This window comes from Diabrotica undecimpunctata, chromosome 5 (assembly GCF_040954645.1).
Source record: "Diabrotica undecimpunctata isolate CICGRU chromosome 5, icDiaUnde3, whole genome shotgun sequence".
Classification (NCBI taxonomy): domain Eukaryota; kingdom Metazoa; phylum Arthropoda; class Insecta; order Coleoptera; family Chrysomelidae; genus Diabrotica; species Diabrotica undecimpunctata.
Genome location: NC_092807.1, coordinates 61252160 through 61273801, shown reverse-complemented (window position 1 = coordinate 61273801; position 21642 = coordinate 61252160). Strand labels below are relative to the sequence as shown.

The 21642-nt window shown below is 33.9% G+C and overlaps 1 protein-coding gene across 1 annotated transcript in view; it reads right to left on the bottom strand.

The window, feature by feature from the left end:
- Positions 1-21642, bottom strand: part of LOC140441343 (ankyrin repeat and IBR domain-containing protein 1-like) — a 180288-nt gene that overhangs the window by 55973 nt on the left and 102673 nt on the right. Inside the window, exons 13-14 of the mRNA XM_072531999.1 lie at positions 3745-3910; positions 3284-3688 (exon numbers count right to left, since the gene is read on the bottom strand). Coding sequence (XP_072388100.1) covers positions 3284-3688; positions 3745-3910 — 571 coding nt within the window. The remainder of the gene's footprint in view (positions 1-3283; positions 3689-3744; positions 3911-21642) is intronic.

The following is a 21642-nucleotide window of genomic DNA, read 5'->3' as shown; positions in this document are numbered from 1 at the left end:
GATGAAAACACACTTTCCCGGTTCTAGTGTCTCAACAGCACCAAACCGGATGGAAGAAGCAATCATACCGTCAACAAACGACTGGCATCTCGCCAGAACAATGATTAATGAGGAAAAGGTAAAATGGGCCATATTGTGCTTCACCCCTTTCAAATCACCAGGGCCTGACGGCATATATCCAGCCCTACTACGGTGGGGACTGGATATCCTTCTGCCGCACCTCGTGGAAATATTCAGAGCCTCTTTGGTTCTGAGATATATTCCTAGGAAGTGGAGAGAGGTACGTGTGGTCTTCATACCAAAACCAGGTAGGATGGACTACACCCTACCAAAGGCTTTCCGACCAATTAGCCTAACATCCTTTCTGTTGAAAACGATGGAAAGGCTATGCGAGAGGTACATAAGGGATGAAGTTCTGGTCCATAACCCACTTCACCCAAATCAACATGCATATACTTCGGGAAGATCTACCGATTCTGCACTGCATCATGTAGTGGGAAGAATTGAAAGATCGCTGGATAATAAAGAATCCACCCTAGGTATATTCATAGACATTGAGGGAGCGTTTGATAAAACCACATTCCCAACTATCACCCAACAGCTCAACGTCAGGAATGTTCCCCTGGCCATAAGCGAATGGATATTCAGTATGCTCTCTAATAGAGCAATAAGCATAAATGTAGAAGACGTTTCTGTTAGAGGCATGGTTACGAGGGGCTGTCCACAGGGAGGGGTGCTATCACCACTACTCTGGAACATAGTTCTAGATACCCTGGTTGACCAACTCAGCAGCAAGGGTTTCTACACAATAGCCTATGCAGACGATATTGCTGTCCTGCAAAGCGGTAAGTTTGAGAGCACACTATGTGAGAGATCACAAGTTGCTCTCCGACTAATAGAAACATGGTGCAAGGAACACTCACTATCTATAAATCCAAAGAAAACTGAGATGGTCCTCTTTGCCAGGAAAAGAAGAATCACGGGCTTAATACCCCCAAGGATTCTAAACTACAGTCTAAATTTTTCTGACGAGGTGAAGTACCTTGGTATTACCCTTGACAAGAAGTTAACATGGAACTCACACTTAGATGGTAGAGCTAAAAGAGCATATATTGCCTATGAGCAGTGTCGACGAACGGTCGGACGCACCTGGGGCCTCACGCCCAGGGTGATCGCCTGGGTCTACACCGCTGTCATTAGGCCAATGCTAACTTACGGAGCTATTGCTTGGGTACCAAAAGTGCTACAGGCAACAGCGATTAACAAACTAAACCATATTCAGCGGATGGCTTGCATAAATATAACAGGTGCCATGAAAACAACACCAACTGCTGCAATGGAGTGATCATTGGCATCACGCCTCTAGATATATATGTCAAAGAGGTGGCGCTAGTGACAATGATGCGACTGCGCTCAGCTGGTGCAAACCTTGATGTAGGAATGGGACAATTGAGAACTCGTTTCTGGCGAGAAGAGTTGGATGCGTTACCACTTCTACAGGCAGGCTGCGACTCAATTGAACCAAAGTTTGTCTTCAACAAACCCTACAAAATTGAAACAGGACAGTACATGGAGACAAACGTGGCAAATGCCTATTGCATATACACCGATGGCTCCAAAATGAAAGAAGGCTCAGGATGCGGGATATACTCCAGATCACTGAACCTAAGAATAAAGTGACAGTAAAGTTCAGACAGAACTGACTGGTATCTCCATAGCCGCAAAAGAGATAACCCAAAAAGGTATAGCAGGTAAAACTATAATCATCTGCACAGATAGCAGACAAGCGCTACTAACCTTGAATAGACCACGTGTCACATCAGGTTTAGTAATGGAGTGTCACAAGTCACTAACCCAAGCTTCGGATGGTAATACCATCATCCTGAGGTGGGTTAAAGGACACAATAGGAATAAAGGCAACCGCATTGCTGACCAATTAGCTAGGAAGGCGGCAGGCCTAAGACTCTTAGGACCTGGGGATCTTTTTGGTTGGTCAACTACAACAATCGCGGAAATTGTCAAATGTCACTCCCATACTCAAACCGTAAAAAGATGGGAAGAAGGGAAAGGATGTAAACTTGCCAGGGTAACACTAAGTAACCTTGAAGAGTCAACATCTAAGAAGTACTTGGGAATGACCAGGAAAAACCTACGTTTGGCAGTTGGTTTTTTAACTGGTCATTGTCAACTAAGCAAACACCTCCATACACTGGGGCTAGCAGACACACCTCTATGTAGGAAGTGTGAACGAGAAGACGAAACTGTAGAGCATGTCCTATGTGAATGCCCAGAGTTATCGTTAATACGAGAGTACGCGTTCGGCGAGTCCTGGCCAACACCTGCCCACATAAGAGAGATGTCTCCTGGTGACTTGTCCACCTTCCTAGAATTGGCAGGATGGACAATGAGCTAAGGGTGACAGCTCCCTGGGAGGATGCACAATGGGTCAATTGTGGCCTAAGTGCTGTGAAACTTAACTCGCCCTCCCTACTCTACAGATACAGATACAGAATATAGAAGATAAAACGATTGAGCAAATATCGAATATAGTAGAAATTTCATACATCAATCCGTCAAACAAACTGGAAGAAACAAAAAGTGATAGTGGTTAGTGTTTTTTTCTCATAATAAAAAAATCTTAGTTTTTAACTATCAACATTGTTTGCTACCATACGATAGCGTGCCTTACTTAACATAAGTATAGTAGACTGGAAATAAATCGACCGTCGATATTTATTTTAAAAAAATGTCGACTTTTGTCCGAGAAAGTAAGCCATAACTAAAATTTGAAGAAAAGACAATTTTGTTTGCATATTTTTTATAGTGAAATATTTTTAAAACTTACTTATGTGAACGTATTGGCCAGCAAATTTACGTATACTGATTAACTAATAAAATTTTTTTTTTTTATTTACAAAATTGCTTCAAACACTAGGGGTTATTAGCATGGTACAATCAATTACATAAATGTTAATATGTTACACTATATTTTGTGAAGAAGTCTTGCATTTTGTAAAAAGTTTATAGTTTTGTCATTATTGAAGCCGTTTAAGCACTCTTTGGATGAAGTGGGTAACTAATAAAATTAATGATTATAATAATGAGTATTTAGTAATGATCTTCGAAACGAGTAAGTTTCCAACTGGTGAGTCATTGAAGGAGTATACTTCGCCGACACATAAATGTACTGTATGAGCATATGCATAAAATGATATAATAAGTAGGTACATGCGTTACTAGCAATTTAATTACAAAAACAATTATACATTACGAGCATACATACCATTTTCATGAATATCAGAAATCTGAAACCTCCCATCTTCATTACCTGCTGGAGGTAATATAATATCTACTTGTTCTTGCTCTTTTAATTTCTGAATTGCTTTAAGATCTATGTTATGGTTTGCTAAAGATTTTAAAAAATAATCTACTGTTAACTCCGCATTTGTTTTAACCATTGTAGTTCTTTTTAATTCGCTTTGTTTGCAACTTGGTATAGTGGATTCTTGAAGGCTCAGCTGGATAGCAAGCTTAAGTTGATCATCTCCACTTTCGTTGCTATTATTCGAGCTTGGATCAGGAGTAACCACTTGAGTTTGCTGAGCCTGTTGTTTCATTCTATCTTCTATCATCTGTAAACGTGACATCTCTAGAGCTATTATGAGTTCCATGTTGTAGTCTGAACCTTCTAAAAATGAAAAGGATTTTTATTCACCAAAACGTTTGTTTATATTTTGCACCTACTTCGAAAGCTCCGCGGACAAACTAAATTACGCTGATGATCTTTAATTGGGGATCTACAGGTACAAGGGAAATGTTTGTGAGTAACACCCATATCAGTCTCTTCGTCTGTATCGTATTCAGGCCATTCGCAGTCTTTTAACCATTCAGAGGTTTGGGATAGATCAGACTGAAATAAAAAAAGTATAACATAGTGAGAATTAAATTCTGATTTAAATCAAAATGCTAATATGCTAACTGTTTTTAATCTATTTTATAGTTTGTGATTTTCTTATTAATAGCAAAGCTACTCACAACAAAATACCTTGTAATAGCTGCTAAACTTAACAAAAAATATTTACACGAATTTGAGATTACAATTAAAATAAACAACGTAGTATATAAAACATCGAATATAATACAAACAATGACTAGAATTAATGATGACATATTATTATTTGTTGTTGTGCCACTCGTGTCGGAAATTAGGAATCGTCATGGCTATACTGTAGAGATGTGTAGTTCACCATCCAAATAGTTCAAATGAACGATTCTTTCAACTGAACTAATTGAACTAGTTCATTAATTTTTATGGAACTAGTTCACTGCGAACGATTTGAATTATAAATTGTGTCTCAACTTCTAAAGAACAAAATAGTGAATGAATGAGATCATATATTTATTATTTTGTGAATGGGATGGACTGACTAGTTTAAAAAAAATGCCGATTAGCCTCAGATAACAGATAATAATTCTTATGAATGTGACAATAACATAAACAGTCTTATCTTAACGTCATAATGATTCGGATCTTATGCTCATGCATTAGCTTATACGTTGCCATGCTGTGTTGTTTCTCGTATTGTAATTTTGAAATAAAAATTGTTAGTTGTGGTTAAAATAATTGATGCATTTACATAAAATATAATTTTATGTAAAAGTGAGAATGAAAATGTGTTATATGATTTTTTTTTTGTAAAGGTTCTTTTAGAAATAACCTAATTATAGTTCGCAGTCTTTTAACCATTCAGAGGTTTGGGATAGATCAGACTGAAATAAAAAAAGTATAACATAGTGAGAATTAAATTCTGATTTAAATCAAAATGCTAATATGCTAACTGTTTTTAATCTATTTTATAGTTTGTGATTTTCTTATTAATAGCAAAGCTACTCACAACAAAATACCTTGTAATAGCTGCTAAACTTAACAAAAAATATTAACACGAATTTGAGATTACAATTAAAATAAACAACGTAGTATATAAAACATCGAATATAATACAAACAATGACTAGAATTAATGATGACATATTATTATTTGTTGTTGTGCCACTCGTGTCGGAAATTAGGAATCGTCATGGCTATACTGTAGAGATGTGTAGTTCACCATCCAAATAGTTCAAATGAACGATTCTTTCAACTGAACTAATTGAACTAGTTCATTAATTTTTATGGAACTAGTTCACTGCGAACGATTTGAATTATAAATTGTGTCTCAACTTCTAAAGAACAAAATAGTGAATGAATGAGATCATATATTTATTATTTTGTGAATGGGATGGACTGACTAGTTTAAAAAAAATGCCGATTAGCCTCAGATAACAGATAATAATTCTTATGAATGTGACAATAACATAAACAGTCTTATCTTAACGTCATAATGATTCGGATCTTATGCTCATGCATTAGCTTATACGTTGCCATGCTGTGTTGTTTCTCGTATTGTAATTTTGAAATAAAAATTGTTAGTTGTGGTTAAAATGATTGATGCATTTACATAAAATATAATTTTATGTAAAAGTGAGAATGAAAATGTGTTATATGATTTTTTTTTTGTAAAGGTTCTTTTAGAAATAACCTAATTATAGATACCTATGAGTTTAAATATACGTAAATATAAAAATAAATCATACGTGAACCATATTTATATTTAAAACGATTAATAAAAAACAAATCTTAATAAGTTTTTGCAAACAAAAAAAATGTTATTTGCAAAACATTTGAGAAATAAATTTAAAACATTTAAACCTAAATATACGATCGAAAGAAATGGTTCCGAACCCGAACTACGTGTATGGTAGTGAAAGACTGACTGAAAACCGAAGACCGAAGAAAACGGGCGGCCGGCGAGAGCTTGTGTGACGATAAGACGAAACATCTGGCAACCAGTTATGTTAGGGTTGGATTTCGATTTCGGTCCTACAAATAGTTCTTTCGCGAACTAGTTCACTGAACATTTTTGTGAAATAGTTCTCTTGAACTAGTTCGTCTAAAAGAACTAATAAGCACACCTCTACTATACTGATCTTATACCTTATCTAAATAACTCATTCATGGTACAAGTAATCACTCTCTCAAATTCCGCAACCAAGACATTATTCTATGGCCTGGATTTCGTTTCTCCTATATTTTCCCCTGCATGTTATTATGAAGTAAGCAGTTATTTTTGTACTCACATTAGGTGGTTCAAATATTCAAGTTTTCTTCGCTTTACAGTTAACATAACCTCTTGCTATTTTCTTCTATGACATAGCACTTTTTCTGGTTATTGATTTTTATGCCGTAATTAATGCAATCAATATGTATATTTGAAAGAAGTCGTTTTTTTTCCTGTTATTAGACTAGGAAATCTACTTTTTGTATGTCTGCATATTGTTAACGACCTCTATGTTGACTGCAATTTCTTAATGTGCTTCTAAAAGAGCTTCCTGGCAGATGGTTTTATTATAGACATAAAATAGCAATGTTTACAAGACATACTCCAACTTTTTTACTTATATTTAGATTTAAAAAAAGAATTTTTAATTTTCTTATTATCCAGACTTTTGTTTTTTTTGGTGTTAATAAGTTCTGGGTCATATTTCTTACTAAATTCAACTCATCACATCACATCATTTAATCTTCGCTTATCCACTGCTGGACATAGATCTCCCTCATAATTTTCCATCTATTTCGATCTTGTGACTCTTGCATCCAATGCCTATGACAAAGTTTTAGATCGTCAGTCCAACGTGTTGGTGGACGACCTCTGCTTCGGTAGGCATCATCTCTTGTTCTCCATTCCAGTATCCGTTTTATCCATCTATTATCTGTCATTCGAGCCACATGACCTGCCCAGTTCCATTTCAGTGTTGCTACTCTCTCTACTGCATCAGCCGCTCCTGTTCTTTGTCGTAGCTGGCGATTTGGGATCTTGTCTCGAACTGAACTACATTCAACTAATTTCAAAAAATTATTGAAATATTTTAAATTGTTTATTCGTTTGCCATTTAATATTATTTCTACTTTATTATATTCTTATACTGTTTATTGGCAAATCACCCCTAAGCACATATTGAATAGGACAGGTGGCAGTAGACATCGCGGTCGGGCTCCTCAACAAATTTTCACTTTGTCCGTTTTAACTCCACTACCTTGCAGGATATCTATTCTTTTGTTGTGTTAAACTTTATAAAATCCCTTTTGATAATTATTAAAATAGGCATATGCAACGAATACAATATACCACTACACTGAGACTTTGTTGACAATCACAAGACCTTTGATTCAGTTAAACTTTGGTCCATATTCGAAGCAATAGAAATCATAGTTATAGACTTGAAATATTAGAACCTAGGAAATCATATGTTTGTAAACGCTACATGAAAAATAAAAATTGATGAGAACCCAAAATCAAATAAAATACACATTAGAGAGGAGTGAGGAAAGTGAGAACAAAAAGGTTTAACTCTTCACTGATAATGAATATGTGAGTCATCGCCGCTTTGCGGAAGATATCGTTATAATTATAAGCGAGCTCAAGCAGCTACAAGAAATGTTTTAAGAATTAAGAGATGTTTTAAAAAGAATATGCTTAAATAGAAATCTAACAAAGGCTAAGATTCTTACTCTAGAGGAAGTACCAGTTACTGTGGGGAAGGACGTGATACAAAGGGTGGAAGAATATATTTACCTGGCTAATCTAATAAAGTTGAGCAGAGAAAACCAACACGCTAAGATTCTTACTCTAGAGGAAGTACCAGTTACTGTGAGGAAGGACATGATACAAAGGGTGGAAGAATATATTTACCTGCCTGATCTAATAAAGTTAAGCAGAGAATACCAACACGTGAAAGTAGACCAAAGGATCCGTATGACATATACTGCTGCTGGCAAACTTGTTGCAAAGTAATTGTCCTGAAGAACAATTATTATCTAACATTTCCACAATTCTCAAGGCAAAAGTTTTTAATTGTTTTATCCTTCCAGTTGGTTTAGAGACAATTGCGTTAAATATAAAAGAAGCCAACAAAATGAAAGTAACACTTAGTAAAAAGTAAAGTTCATGTTACCTTCTCGCTTAGATCTAGTATTACGGTATACATCTAGTACGGTATAGATCTAGTAGATCTAGTATTACGGTAAGCATCCCTAACATAACTTTACGACTACTTACTACTAAAGAAATACTGTAAAACGCCAATTATTGGACACGAGACAGTTATTGGACATTACAGAATTAACTTATGATTATAAGATTTCTGCAAGTGCTAACAAGAGTATATTTCACTAGGTGGCACTACTCGTTTCTATATTACGTACAATCTTATGTCTATATTCTGCTTTTAACGGGTTCTGTGATTTTGGCGGTAAATATTTTTAGGTTATATGAGTGAAGTGAAGTATTTTTAAGGTAAGTTTGTGTTTTTATTTAAAAGGGTGTAGTAAAGGCACTTAAGTCCCTAAGGTAGATAGCGTACAGTAATAGGGATTTTAATTCGACTTTAATTACGAATGTCCATTAACTAAACTAGAAAACTTGCTGAATTCTATTATGGGATACCAGACCAATCACTAGATAATTATACTTACCACATATTTCTACAATTTTCAACGGGTTTGCTTATAATTAACTGAAGATAGCAGTAAAATTAAAATAGTAATCGATTTGACAGTTATTGGACCGCTGTCCAATAAGTAAATTTGACCGTCCAATCACTAAATTGATTTTTTTGGATTGTAGTAAAATACCTAAACTTAGAAAATACGATAAGATTAAACTTATAGAAGCTGTTAAGGATGTCCAAAATGGGAATGAATGAATATAGAACAGCTAAAAAAAAATATGGAATTTCGAAGTCCACTATAGAATTTAAATTAAAACATCCGGAACATAAAGATACACTTGGACCATCTCCGATTTTAACATGCGAGGAGGAGAATACTCTGGTTAGGTACGTTCATTTAATTAATCTTAATCCATAGCATTATTTGATTTTACATTCAATATTCCAGATGGATACAAGAAACCGCTTCAAATGGTTTCCTCAAAATGGCTAACGATTTAAAAAGCAGCGTGCAGAAATTTTTATCTAAAAATCCGCGCCCCAATAACCTAATAACAGATAATCGACCTGGAGATGGATGGTTAAAAATAAGTCACCAAAAAAATGTAGTTTAATGTTTATTTATCGTTTGATTTATTTTAAGGATTTTTGAAGGGACATTCAAAGGTTCCTAAAAGGACAAGTGAAGGTGAGACAGCAACTAATTCTTGTGTATCTAAACAAGACATCAAAAACTGGTTTAAAAATATTGAAACCTGTGTTTCAATGAAATGAAAACATCTAGCAGAAGTTCTAACTGATCCATCAAGAATTTTTAATGGAGATGAGTCAGGATTTCAAATATGTCCATCTAGTGGAAAAGTATTTGCTATGAAAGGTTCAAAAAATGTTTTTTTTTATTTTTTTTTATTTAAATTAATGTATCTTGGCTGCAATGGCCATTGACACAAACAATATTGTGTACAATAATTATTACAATAAATACATGTTACTAATTGCTACAGTTAATCTATAAGCTTAGAACCTATGACTAAATAATACAATAGTTTTATCACTAAGATATAAGTTAAGGGAAAAATACATGGAAAACAAGGGGTCATAATCTGTTGAACAACTGAATGTCTTTCAAGAAACCAATTAGGTTAAAGACTTGATCGGGCGAGTTTACAACGTCTTTGATATTTGACTTAAGTTTATGTTGCACTCTGTGTTTTGCGTACCGGGGACACTCGATCAGGATATGTTTCACGGTTAATACACTTGAGCAGATTTGGCAATTGGGCTCCGGCTCGGATTTCATTAAATATTCATGTGTGCATCGGGTATGTACTATTCTTAATCTTCGGATGACAGCTTTTTCGTTTCTAGACATATTTGGAAGTTCAAATTTTTCAACAGTCTGCCGGATCTCATGTAATGCACTCTTGATTGTGTTCCAGTGGGTTTGCCAGGTATAATATTGTTGTTGCTTGAAAATTTGCTTTAGGTCATTACGGATTTGAATATGTTGAGCTTTTGAGGATTGACTGTTTACACAAGAAGCTTACTTGGCTGGTTGGACTGCTTTTTCATTACCAAGGATGCCGACATGGGATGGTAGCTAGATGATCGTGACATCTACACCTTGAAAATCAAGTGCATTGTGTGACCTATGGATTTCTTGAACTAAGGGATGCTGAGAGTATAGGCTTTTTATCGATTGTAGTGACGACAGGAAGTCTGTGCATATTGCTTGGTTTTTACGATCTGTTTTTAGTTTTTTAAAAGCCTCTAGCATCGCATAAAGTTCTCCAGTATATACGCTGCATAAATTCGGTAAAAAAGATGATTTTATTACTTCATCACGTGTGGTAACGGCACACCCAACGCCTGCTTCGCTTTTGGAGGCATCTGTATACAGAATTGTTTGGAATTGGTACTTGCTTATAATTTCTTTGAAGTATTGCCTTATGAGAAGGCTTGAGGTTTCATGTTTACTGTATTCTAATAGACAAGTGATTGAATGTGGGATTGGTCTATTCCAAGGCGGGGTATCCGGGATTGGGAAGGGATGTGTTTTAGTAAGGTCAATGGTATTTCTTAGAGTTAATTTCTGGATGTCTATTATTGATTGGATTCTTTGCGGGGTCTCCGGAGGCGATGTTGAAGTATTTAAATGGTAGACTGGATTGGATGAGTTTGCGGATACGGAAGCAAAGTAAGATTGAAGAAGATCGTCAAATCCAGAGAGGTGGTTCATTAGCCTCGCAGAAAAGGCTATGTATGGGACTAGATTTGAAAGCGCCTAAGCAAAGACGAATAGAAGTGTTATGCACAGAGTTCAGTAGATTTAAGTCAAATTTTGATGCAGACATGTATATGAAGCTGCCGTACAAAAAATGTTTATATTGTTGAAAAAAGCTGTTTAAAAGAAAACGTCACTGTGATGTTTACGTCTTCAGCATATGGTAAAATTTGCGTGCCTATGGTTATTTATCCTTATCAGCGTATTCCGGGAAAAAGTGGCTGAAAGCATTAAGCTTAAATGGGGTGTGGGCAGAAGCTATAATGGTGGGACGACGGCAGAGACATTCTATCAGTATATTGCGAATGTTTTTTACCCCCACCTAATTGAAAATAATATTAAGCTTCCAGTTATTATTTTTGTGGATGGGTACAAGAGTCACTTATATTACCAATTAAGTCTATTGTGTAATAAACTGCAGATTGAAGTAATTGCAGTTAAAGATTTTACAACCATGGTTTCAAGGTTTGCGGATTGTTTCCATTTATAGCAGATGCTATTGACTAATTTAATCATTTCAGATCATTAAAAGAAACCCAAGATGAACTATAATAATTTTGTAAATATCTTGGGTCCCGAAAAAGTTCATAGATTAGAGAATTAAAAAAAAAATCCAAAGAATAATCTACCTAGCGACGCTAATTTGAATTTGTTGTTTAAAATTTGGAATTTTTTTGAACATGATCCAAAACATTCGAATAACCCAATTGTTTTAAAAAATAGAGACACAAACATTATTAGGTGTTATTTAAAATATAGCTATCACATCTCCCGTTTAAAATACTAAAATAAAAACATCAGAACAAAGTGGTACTGAAAATGTAAATATTTCTGAGAGTACTAGTACCAATGATATCCATATTCAACAATATAAAACTAATGTTTATGACTTACTCTCTACAAGTAAAATTATTGTTAAATACGAATTGTTGGGTAATTTTTTAACTTCTCCTACTGCACCGGAAAGAAAAAATAAACGTAACACGGAACGACTTTCTTTTGCTATTACATCTGCACGATATCAAGAAATGTTAAAAAAGGAGGAATTAAAAGAAGAGCAAAAAAAACAAGAAAGGAAACGAAAAAGAGAAGAAAAATTAACCAAAAACCAGTGTAGCAACAAAAAGAATTAAAAAAAAGTCAAAAGTTTTATTTGTTCAAATGCTATTCAATTGAATAAATTAAAATGCGATAACTGCAGTCCTTATTATCACGAATGTTGTATTACTGTTAAGCATAGATAGCACATACCTAAGTATGGTGATCTATTTACATATTACAACTGCTTCAATCTGCAGGATAGTGATTCCGATGCTAATAACAGTAACCAAGACAGTGAGGATGAAGACATTGACGAACTTTTCACTCAATACAAAGAAGCACAGAAGCAATTATAAAATTTAATTGTGTCAACTGTATATCGCACGACTAGAACAACACTGCACTAAGTCCAAATAGCTCATTTTTCAGAATTGACAAAAAACTGGTATGTCATGCTATATCAGAGTAATTGGCAAGGTTCCAAACATTTCATGAGAAGAATGCATTGCGTATATAGTATTCTATAGTTAGGTAAGTAAAAATAAATAAATAAAAAAAATTGAAACTTTTTTAAGTTAATTAACTATTAGGGAATGACTTCACTAAATAAAAAATTATTATTTCGAGTTGCGTGCCTATTACTGATTGATTTTAAAATAATGCACTGATGTTTTACTGTTGGTTGATGAAGATTTAATTTACAATAACGACGTATTCGTTTATTTCTTACACATTTACAGTAAAATAAAACACCAAAATATACTAATATAACAACTTATATTTTTTCCATGGGGTTACATTAAACAAACAAAAAATGTAAGACCAAACAATAAAATAAGAAACACACAAGTCATTTTTTTCAGTTTTAACCAACATAAAAACTTCTTTTTACTTCATCACATAAGTATAAATATCTCTGTAGTATTTGATTGATGGCATATTACAAAACCGTAGTATTTACTAAGTACCTGTTATGTATTGCAAAGTATGTAATTATGTATTATTATTTACCAGTAAATACTAATTAAGTAAATTTAATCAGTCTTATTAAAGTTCTCTTAGAATCATTTATGTATTAACATCACAAATTTGATTAACCTTTGTGTCTATACTCAGGTACCTGGGTATCCTTGGTAATTGTTTTATCTGAATCATTGACGATAGTATAAATATTTTTATTCGAGCTTCTAGTTATTCCTAAAATTATTTAGAATGAAGAGATTTATAATAAAAACCAAAGAAAAAAATGTATATAATATATTAAAATTACCTGTCAAAGTTTTTACACCATTACGTCCACACCCGTGGCACCCGGGTAACACTAATGTTTAGTAAATTATGAAGCTCTGTCTAGTTTTTTTTATAATAAAAGTGATATGGAAACATAAGTAAAAGTTACATTTTAAACACATTGTCCACACTTACTTATATTTACTGAGTGTTCGTTGCATAGTGGACGATTACAAACATTAAATGATTTTCGTGTCTTTCTTAGCTGCTTTTTCGCTAAAGACATACAAATGTAGCAGTTTCCAACAATTTTGAGGCGTCCAGTGGAATCTCGAAGTGGTAATGACTCTGCAGTATTACTTGAATCTGTAGGTAGAGGTTTTCCTAACATACACTCAATTCCAGACTTGTAGAAAAATTCTACGCTTACTGGTTTCAGTAGAACTCTGTGGATTATTCTTTGTATAAATTATATAGGTTGCTAGGCAAGCTACGTCTAGGATATTGTAAAAGAAGGCTACTGGCCAACGCAAAGTTCTGCGTTTAGTGGAATAATGAGAAACCATTTTGTCCATGTTGTCTACGTCTCCTTTAATTGTATTGTAGAACTGAATTATTTCAGGTTTATTTTTTGGGCCACTTACATTATCGTTGTCATGCATTGTTGACAGCAAGATAACGCTTTTTTTCTTTTTTGGTACATATGAACAAATAGTAACACGATCTGCACTGAATCCGTGTAATGACGATTCAGGCTCACGCTCTGGCGAAGGCAGCATTTCTTGTGGAATATATGGTTTGTTTCTTTTCAAAGTACCAACTAATGATAAATTCCAAGACAACAGGAGACGGGCTAGTGGAAGAGCTGTAAAAAAATTATCCATTGTTATGTTTCGTCCAGAATTTTTGTATCGGTAACACAAATCTTTTACTACGCGTTCACCTTGATTAGTTTCACGTCCAGTCGAATTTTTTCCAGTATAAATTTGTCCAGTAAGTAGATACGAATTATTGGCGTCACAAACCCACCAAACCTTGATGCCATACTTGGCAGGTTTTGCTGGCATATATTGCGTGAAACGTGTCCTACCTCTAAAAGGAAATAACTGTTTATCCACAGTAAGAGAATCCGACGGTACATAGTTACGACGTAAATTATCATTGAGAAGATGGAATATATCTGTAATAGCTGCAGCTTTATCATTTAGCAAACGTTCTGCACGTGTTTTTTCATTGTCAAACCGTAAGAATCTGCTGATGCTCCAAAAGCGATTTATGCCCATACTTGCTCGGTAGAAAGGATGAGAGTCTGTTTTCCATAAATCTTTCGAGTGCTCTGAATTTGAATGCCGTACTCCTGCTGTAATAAGAATACCTAAGTATGCATCAAATTCTTCTGTTGTGAGTGACTTCCAAACATTTCGAGGTTTGTCGGGGTTTTCAACATTATACTTTTCACAAACGCTATTAGCTTTTCGATTGGTTTCGCGTATACTTATGTCACACATTACGTCACTGAAAACACATTTGAATGTATCTCTAATCGAAAGAGTTTTAGTAGAACGTACTGGGCCCGTTTTTTCACGCAAAAGGTTACGTTTCAGTGTTCGACTTGCAGTAAACGGTTTTCGTTGCCAAATCGTTTTATCTTTTGCAACCAGAACATCACTTTGGGAAGAACTTTCTTGAAAATCGTCAAAATCTTCATCACTACTATCGTCGCCGTCGGTATCCATTTCAATCTTATTACTGATATCAGTAAAAACGTCCTCTACGTCAGAAGCTTCATCTCCATCCGGTTTGCTTTGCGAAACATAGTCCTCATCTGATTCCTGGTTTTCGATATTTTTGTCTACTTCCTCATCTATATCGTCTATAAATTGTTGCAAGTACTTCTGTTGCTTTTCATACGTCATTCTAAAATTGAATGATTTATGTATAAAACATTGTAAAAATAAACAGTAATAACTTACCTTCTAAATTCGCTAGAACTCACTTCTCTTCTTGCCATTATTACAAGTAATTACAACATAAAACACGCATATAGTCACAAAAATATTAACAACTTGTAAGCACAGTTAAATAAACACTGATAGCAAACAAAGAAAAATCCCAATTGTCTGTTAATTTTCGGAATGTACAAGCGAAGTTTACCGAAACAATGCCGGGTACCTGGGTAGCACGAGTATAGACTCCCGTATCAGGTACTTGGGTATTGACATAACGGTTAAACTACTGGTATATTCACTACCTGAAAGTAAACAATATTTTTTTTATAAAAATAACTGTTAAATGAAAAAAGCTTCTTATATAACTAACGCCGTAGGAACTTGAGTCTCGCTTTTTAACTGGTATAAACTATTTTATTGCAGTCTTACAAAAGGAGTTAACATATGTAGCGGGTATTATATTTTTTCAATTATCTCTTTAATATCTTTTTTTTTATTTTCGCCTACAGACGGCTTTTGAGGATATGCTTTAATCAACATTGGATAAAAAATCTTGGTCTTTGAACCGCCTTGAACGATTTCGTACACAGACTTTATCAAAGTAGGTATCTCCATACGATGTTTTGTAGAAGAAAGCTAGAGGATGTTGCTTTTCAACGCGAATCTGTTTAATGTCATGCCATTTGACTTGATTATTGTCCTCATCTGTATTGAAATTATTGCCCCAAGATTCTTGAAGAACTTTAAGCTCGTAAAAATCTTTGAATGTTAACTCTTTTACCAGATAAGACATTCCTGTTTTTTGGCAATGCGAATTAATGTAGCATATTGCTGTGGACAATAAATAGGGCCAGACCTTAAATATCTTTTTATCTGTTTTTCTATGACACAGTGAATATTATCCCCTTTATTTTGTGAGTGTCCGCGGATACAAAATTTATGGGTTATAGAATTAACTCTTAGATTATGGACTGCATAAACATAGACGGATAATAAGTATTTACTTTCTTGTTACCCGCAGCAATTATTACTGTAGAATACAATATCCACGTCAGTATTAGGAACAATCTTTTTAAGTACCATTTGAATGTATTTAAGAACGCAACTACCTATCTCAGTGGCACCACGCTTATCTTCGGTCTCATCCCAAAAATAACATACAACATTCTTTACGTTTAAATCACTTACTCTTAAGTTAAGACAGTTGATCCTAGATTTATAAAAGAAAAGAGAAACTAGGTTTTTGGGAACCTGCATGACTGCCTGCAGGTCGTATACAGCTACGATGACGTCATTTTTGTTTTTGTCAGCTTCTTTTTCTAATCTAGACAATTCTTTTTCTTTGCGATGGCTATTATAACTGTTCCACAGTTTTGCCTTACCCTCATCATTGGCATTTCTATAGCTTTCGCATAGGTCGCACTGATCTTTCTTGGGAATGTGAAAGAAAATATTAAACTTCTCATTTAAAAATCGACTGAAAGTTGAAGCTAAAGCAGAGGTTAAACTATTTTTCTCTCGTAATCTCGATACAAATCTGCCAAATATTTATCACTTGAGATGTATTCCCTAGTAGTTTGGGCTCATAAATAATGGGACTCTATTCTAGGAATCGAATTTATAAAATTAATCACACTATTTTTTATTTCAGTGTCAATTTTGCGCTGATGACCATGCTTTCCACGTGCATCAGGTTCTATAAAACCATCACGTGTTTTCTTTGACAAGGCTGTTTTAATATATCTATTACAGATGCTCAGCGTTGTTTTAAAAAACTCTTCACATACTTTAACTTTAACGTTAGTTATTTCGAAATAGTAAGCTGAATTTAAAGCCCTTAATTTTTAAGAAGTTATGTACCTATACTTTGGTTTAATGTCTTCTGTATGTCTGAATATGTATTTTCTTTGCCTCTTTAAATTGCCTAGCTGCCAAAACTAAAAATACTCTGTCTTAACGTTTCGTCTATTTTCGTTTTGCAATTTAACTTACACTTACACTTTTCGTCGCCGCAAGGTGGACGTATTTGACGCTCAGCGATCATTTTTGTAGGATTTGTTAACGAAACATACGCATTACCTGTGTTCCGCAATGTTTTGGCAATCTTGGACTTCCAGCCAGAAGGGTTTCGTTTTCTTTTTCTACATAATTTTGGTTCGCTAATTGGTGGAGCAGTCTTACTAGCAGATGTGGAAGATATGGCTGCGTGAGTAGAATGGAAATTATCTTGACTGTTTGCTGAAGAAGGACCTGGTCTAGCAAATGTATTTCAGATAAACTTCTTGAGTTACTGGAGCTTGACGAAGATGAGCTGGAGTCTGACGACGAACTCGAAGACGGAGATGATCTTCTAGAGATTGCAAGGGGCCGAGAAATATGCTTGACAGGCACAACGAAAGTGGGATCTGCATCCAAATCATCTATAAACTCGTCTTTATCGCTATTTTGTGGTAAATAAGAATGGGCTACCTCTTTATCTGATGATCCATGAGATAACACAGCTTCTGTTGTTGTCTTGTCTATTGACGCTTCAACGTAAAAGTTCCCTCTAGATAAAAAGATATCCTCTTAAACGCTGTTTTGTTAAACAAAAGGTGTAATATCTTTTGTTTTGGCTTCTCTAGCCTTTTCCAGCAGTAGAAGACCACGGCCTCTCATCATCTGCAAAATAAAAATTATTAACTTAATGTATTGAACAATAGTGCATTATCTCAAATTAATTTATTATTAATATTTATAATTAATAATAATTTATCTGAATGTTAATAGAAAATAATACTAATTCAGACAATGTTTCTCTTATTTTATAGAATAAGTAACTATACAGTGTATAAAGATATAATTTATTATAATTTTTGATTGTAATTAGGATGTTATTAAAATCTACCATTAAAAGTGCATTATTTCAATTATGTTTACTTTTTAAGAACAATACTGAATTGTTTTAAAAAATACAAAAAAAATCTTACCTTTGCCAACAATACAGCACTACTTAAATATAGTATTAAACAAGCGTTTTAACACAGTCACCAATACAGAAAATTATTACATAATAATTCAACAAACTGTTTGTTTTTTATTCAACAACACTATATTAACTGAAAATAATTCACTGTTGCATAAACGCTCTACGTCCGGTCTCTAGGTCTAACAAGCTGCAACTCACAATAATTGCCTACACGTGGTATCAGCCTACTTGTGCCGTCACCAAGAACAGAGACTTAGAGCGCCATCTGTTGGATATGTTATTAGATATAAATACACCGGTATTTGTGGTATATGCGGCATTTTTTTAACTTGGTTGTTATGTGAAAAAATCGTTTTTGCGATTTTTCTACATAATTCAGTGTTGTTCTGTGTGTTCGATATAGGTACCCCACACTGCACAGAAATATTTGGTTTTTCTTGTAATTATCATTTGTTTCTAGTTTATTATTGTGTTAAAGCAGTTGTCCAATAACTAATTTTGAGTGTCCTGTAACTAAATAAACTGTCCAATAACTATAATTTTTGTAACTATTTTTAATAAATATCTATTGACAAAAAAGATAACACTTTATTTAAATCCTTTTAGCCATATTGTAATAAAGTGTTTGGACTACGTTTTGTATAAATTTTAATTTAATCTGCAGACAACAATGTGAATTAGGAATTTTTAAAGTTGAAATTTTCTTAAGTTTCTAAAGTGTCCAATAACTGTATGGTTTACACTACGTAGACAAACAAAACTGGATGACTTAGTACAACACGCTGCTTCATTGAACTAATGTTGAGTGGAAGATGTTGTCAGACAAAATGATACCAGGTAGACTAAGCGCATCCTAACGTGTAGACCTATGTTATATTACGGCGTTGTGTAATATATATATATATATATATATATATATATATATATATATATATATATATATATATATATATATATATATATATATATATATATATATATATATATATATATATATATATATATAATATATTATATATAAAAAAATGTGCACTCGTAAGTGAATTATTAAATTAAACGGTCATATTCCTTAAAGATATATTATATAAGATATATTATATGTATACATATATATATATATATATATATATATATATATATATATATATATATATATATATATATATATATATATTATATATATATTATATATATATGTATATATATAATATATAATATATATATATATATATATAGATATATATATATATATATATATATATATATATATATATATATATATATATGTATATGTTTGTTTTGAGGTTTCCGCGGGAGCTATATGTGCTGTCACTATTTTTCCGGGATTGACTCCGCGTTGTAAAATGCTGGTTTTCTTGAAAACCATTGTTTTCATGCCACTACGACCAATAGTTAGTTCAATCGGATCACCCACACAGCCGCTCGCAAAGTTCTTAGCCAATCAGTTACAACCGTACGCAGAGGAAGCGGATTCTTACGTCAAGAACGCAGGCCACTTCATCGAGCGTATAAAGGACGTGACTCTTGACCCGGGACATTTGCTAGTGAGTTTTGACGTGGTGTCACTTTTTACTAACGTCCCAGTAGAAGAATCGTTAGAGATTATAGGAAAAAAATACCCAATACCACCGGATACACTAAACCTAACGAGACACTGCCTCAACAACACATATTTCATATACAAAGACCAAAGGTACAAACAAGTCGAGGGAGCACCCATGGGTTCACCACTGTCACCGGTGATAGCAAATCTGTTTATGCAAGAAATAGAAATACGAGCAATAACAACGGCAGAGTATAAACCGAAACTATGGTTGAGATACGTGGACGACACCTTCATTATCTGGACACATGGGGAAGAAAAACTAAATACATTCCTAAATCACATTAACACCATCCACCCCAAAATTCAGTTTACTATGGAACTAGAGAAAGACCAACAGCTACCGTTTTTGGATGTTTTAATAATCAAGAAAACAGATGGAACTTTAGGATACACGGTATACAGAAAACCAACACACACCGACAGATATCTACACGCTGACTCACACCACCATCCTGCACAACTGCAGTCAGTCATCAAAACCCTGACTATAAGATCAGAAAGATTAACAGATGAAGAACACAGGAACAAAGAAATGAAAACGGTCAAAACAGCATTAAGAAAAAATGGCTTCACCACGTACACAATTGAAAAGGCACAAAAATCACAAGGAGGAAAAAGCAAAGAATCAACAGAAGAAAAAGAAAAACCTATTGCTAAGACGATTTTACCGTACGTGAAGGGCACTACGGAAAAAATCAGTAGAGTCCTAAGAAAACATAAAATAGAGACAATATTCAACACGGATAAGAAAATTTCTAATATGCTTAACTCCGCAAAAACCAAAATCCCACTAGAAAACCAAGGAGTGTACAAGATTCCCTGTGGAGACTGCGACAAATCCTACATCGGACAGACTAATCGAAGAATTCAAGTAAGACGAGAAGAACATCGAAACGCTATTGCAAAGCAAGAAAAGACATCTTCCCTTGCACAACATGCCCTAACAACAGGGCACACAATCGATCTAGAACAGACAACAATGCTAGCGAACATCGAACACAAAACCAAGCGAATAATCAGGGAAGCCATAGAAATAGAAAAACATCCAAATAACCTAAACACTCGAGATGATGCCCAAAGACTACCAACAACATGGAAACCAGCTCTGCAAAGAACCGTCCAAAAAAATTCAACTTTAGTTAACGTACAGAAAAAACAAACAGCGAGACCGCCAGACAAGGCCCCGCCCACTCGCACACAGGCAGGACCAATCACAAGAGCCCGCGCGCCGCCGAGAGAGTATTTAAACGAGCGCCGAAATGCCCAGTCGACCAGTACTAATCGAGTAACGACGAGAAGTAGATCCACCAGGCTTGAGAATGGCAAGTGAGACCTTGCCGAAACGTCGCCAAAACAATGGTTTTCAAGAAAACCAGCATTTTACAACGCGGAGTCAATCCCGGAAAAATAGTGACAGCATATATATATATATATATATATATATATATATATATATATATATATATATATATATATATATATATATATATATATATATATATATATATCAGTGCGCTAGAGATAACTGACACAAGTGGGTCCCTGCATCTCTTTTTAATGGGCGGGGTTTATCGACTAGCTGACCTATATATATATATATATATATATATATATATATATATATATATATATATATATATATATATATATATATATATATATATATATATATATATATATATATATATATATATATATATATATATATATATATATATATATATATATATATATATATATATATATATATATATATATATATATATATATATATATATATATATATATATATATATATATATATATATATATATATATATATATATATATATATATATATATATATATATATATATATATATATCAGTGCGCTAGAGATAACTGACACAAGTGGGTCCCTGCATCTCTTTTTAATGGGCGGGGTTTATCGACTAGCTGACCTTCTCATTTATTATTTAGGTCACGTGGTCCATAAATCTGGCAAATTAGAAAGGCAT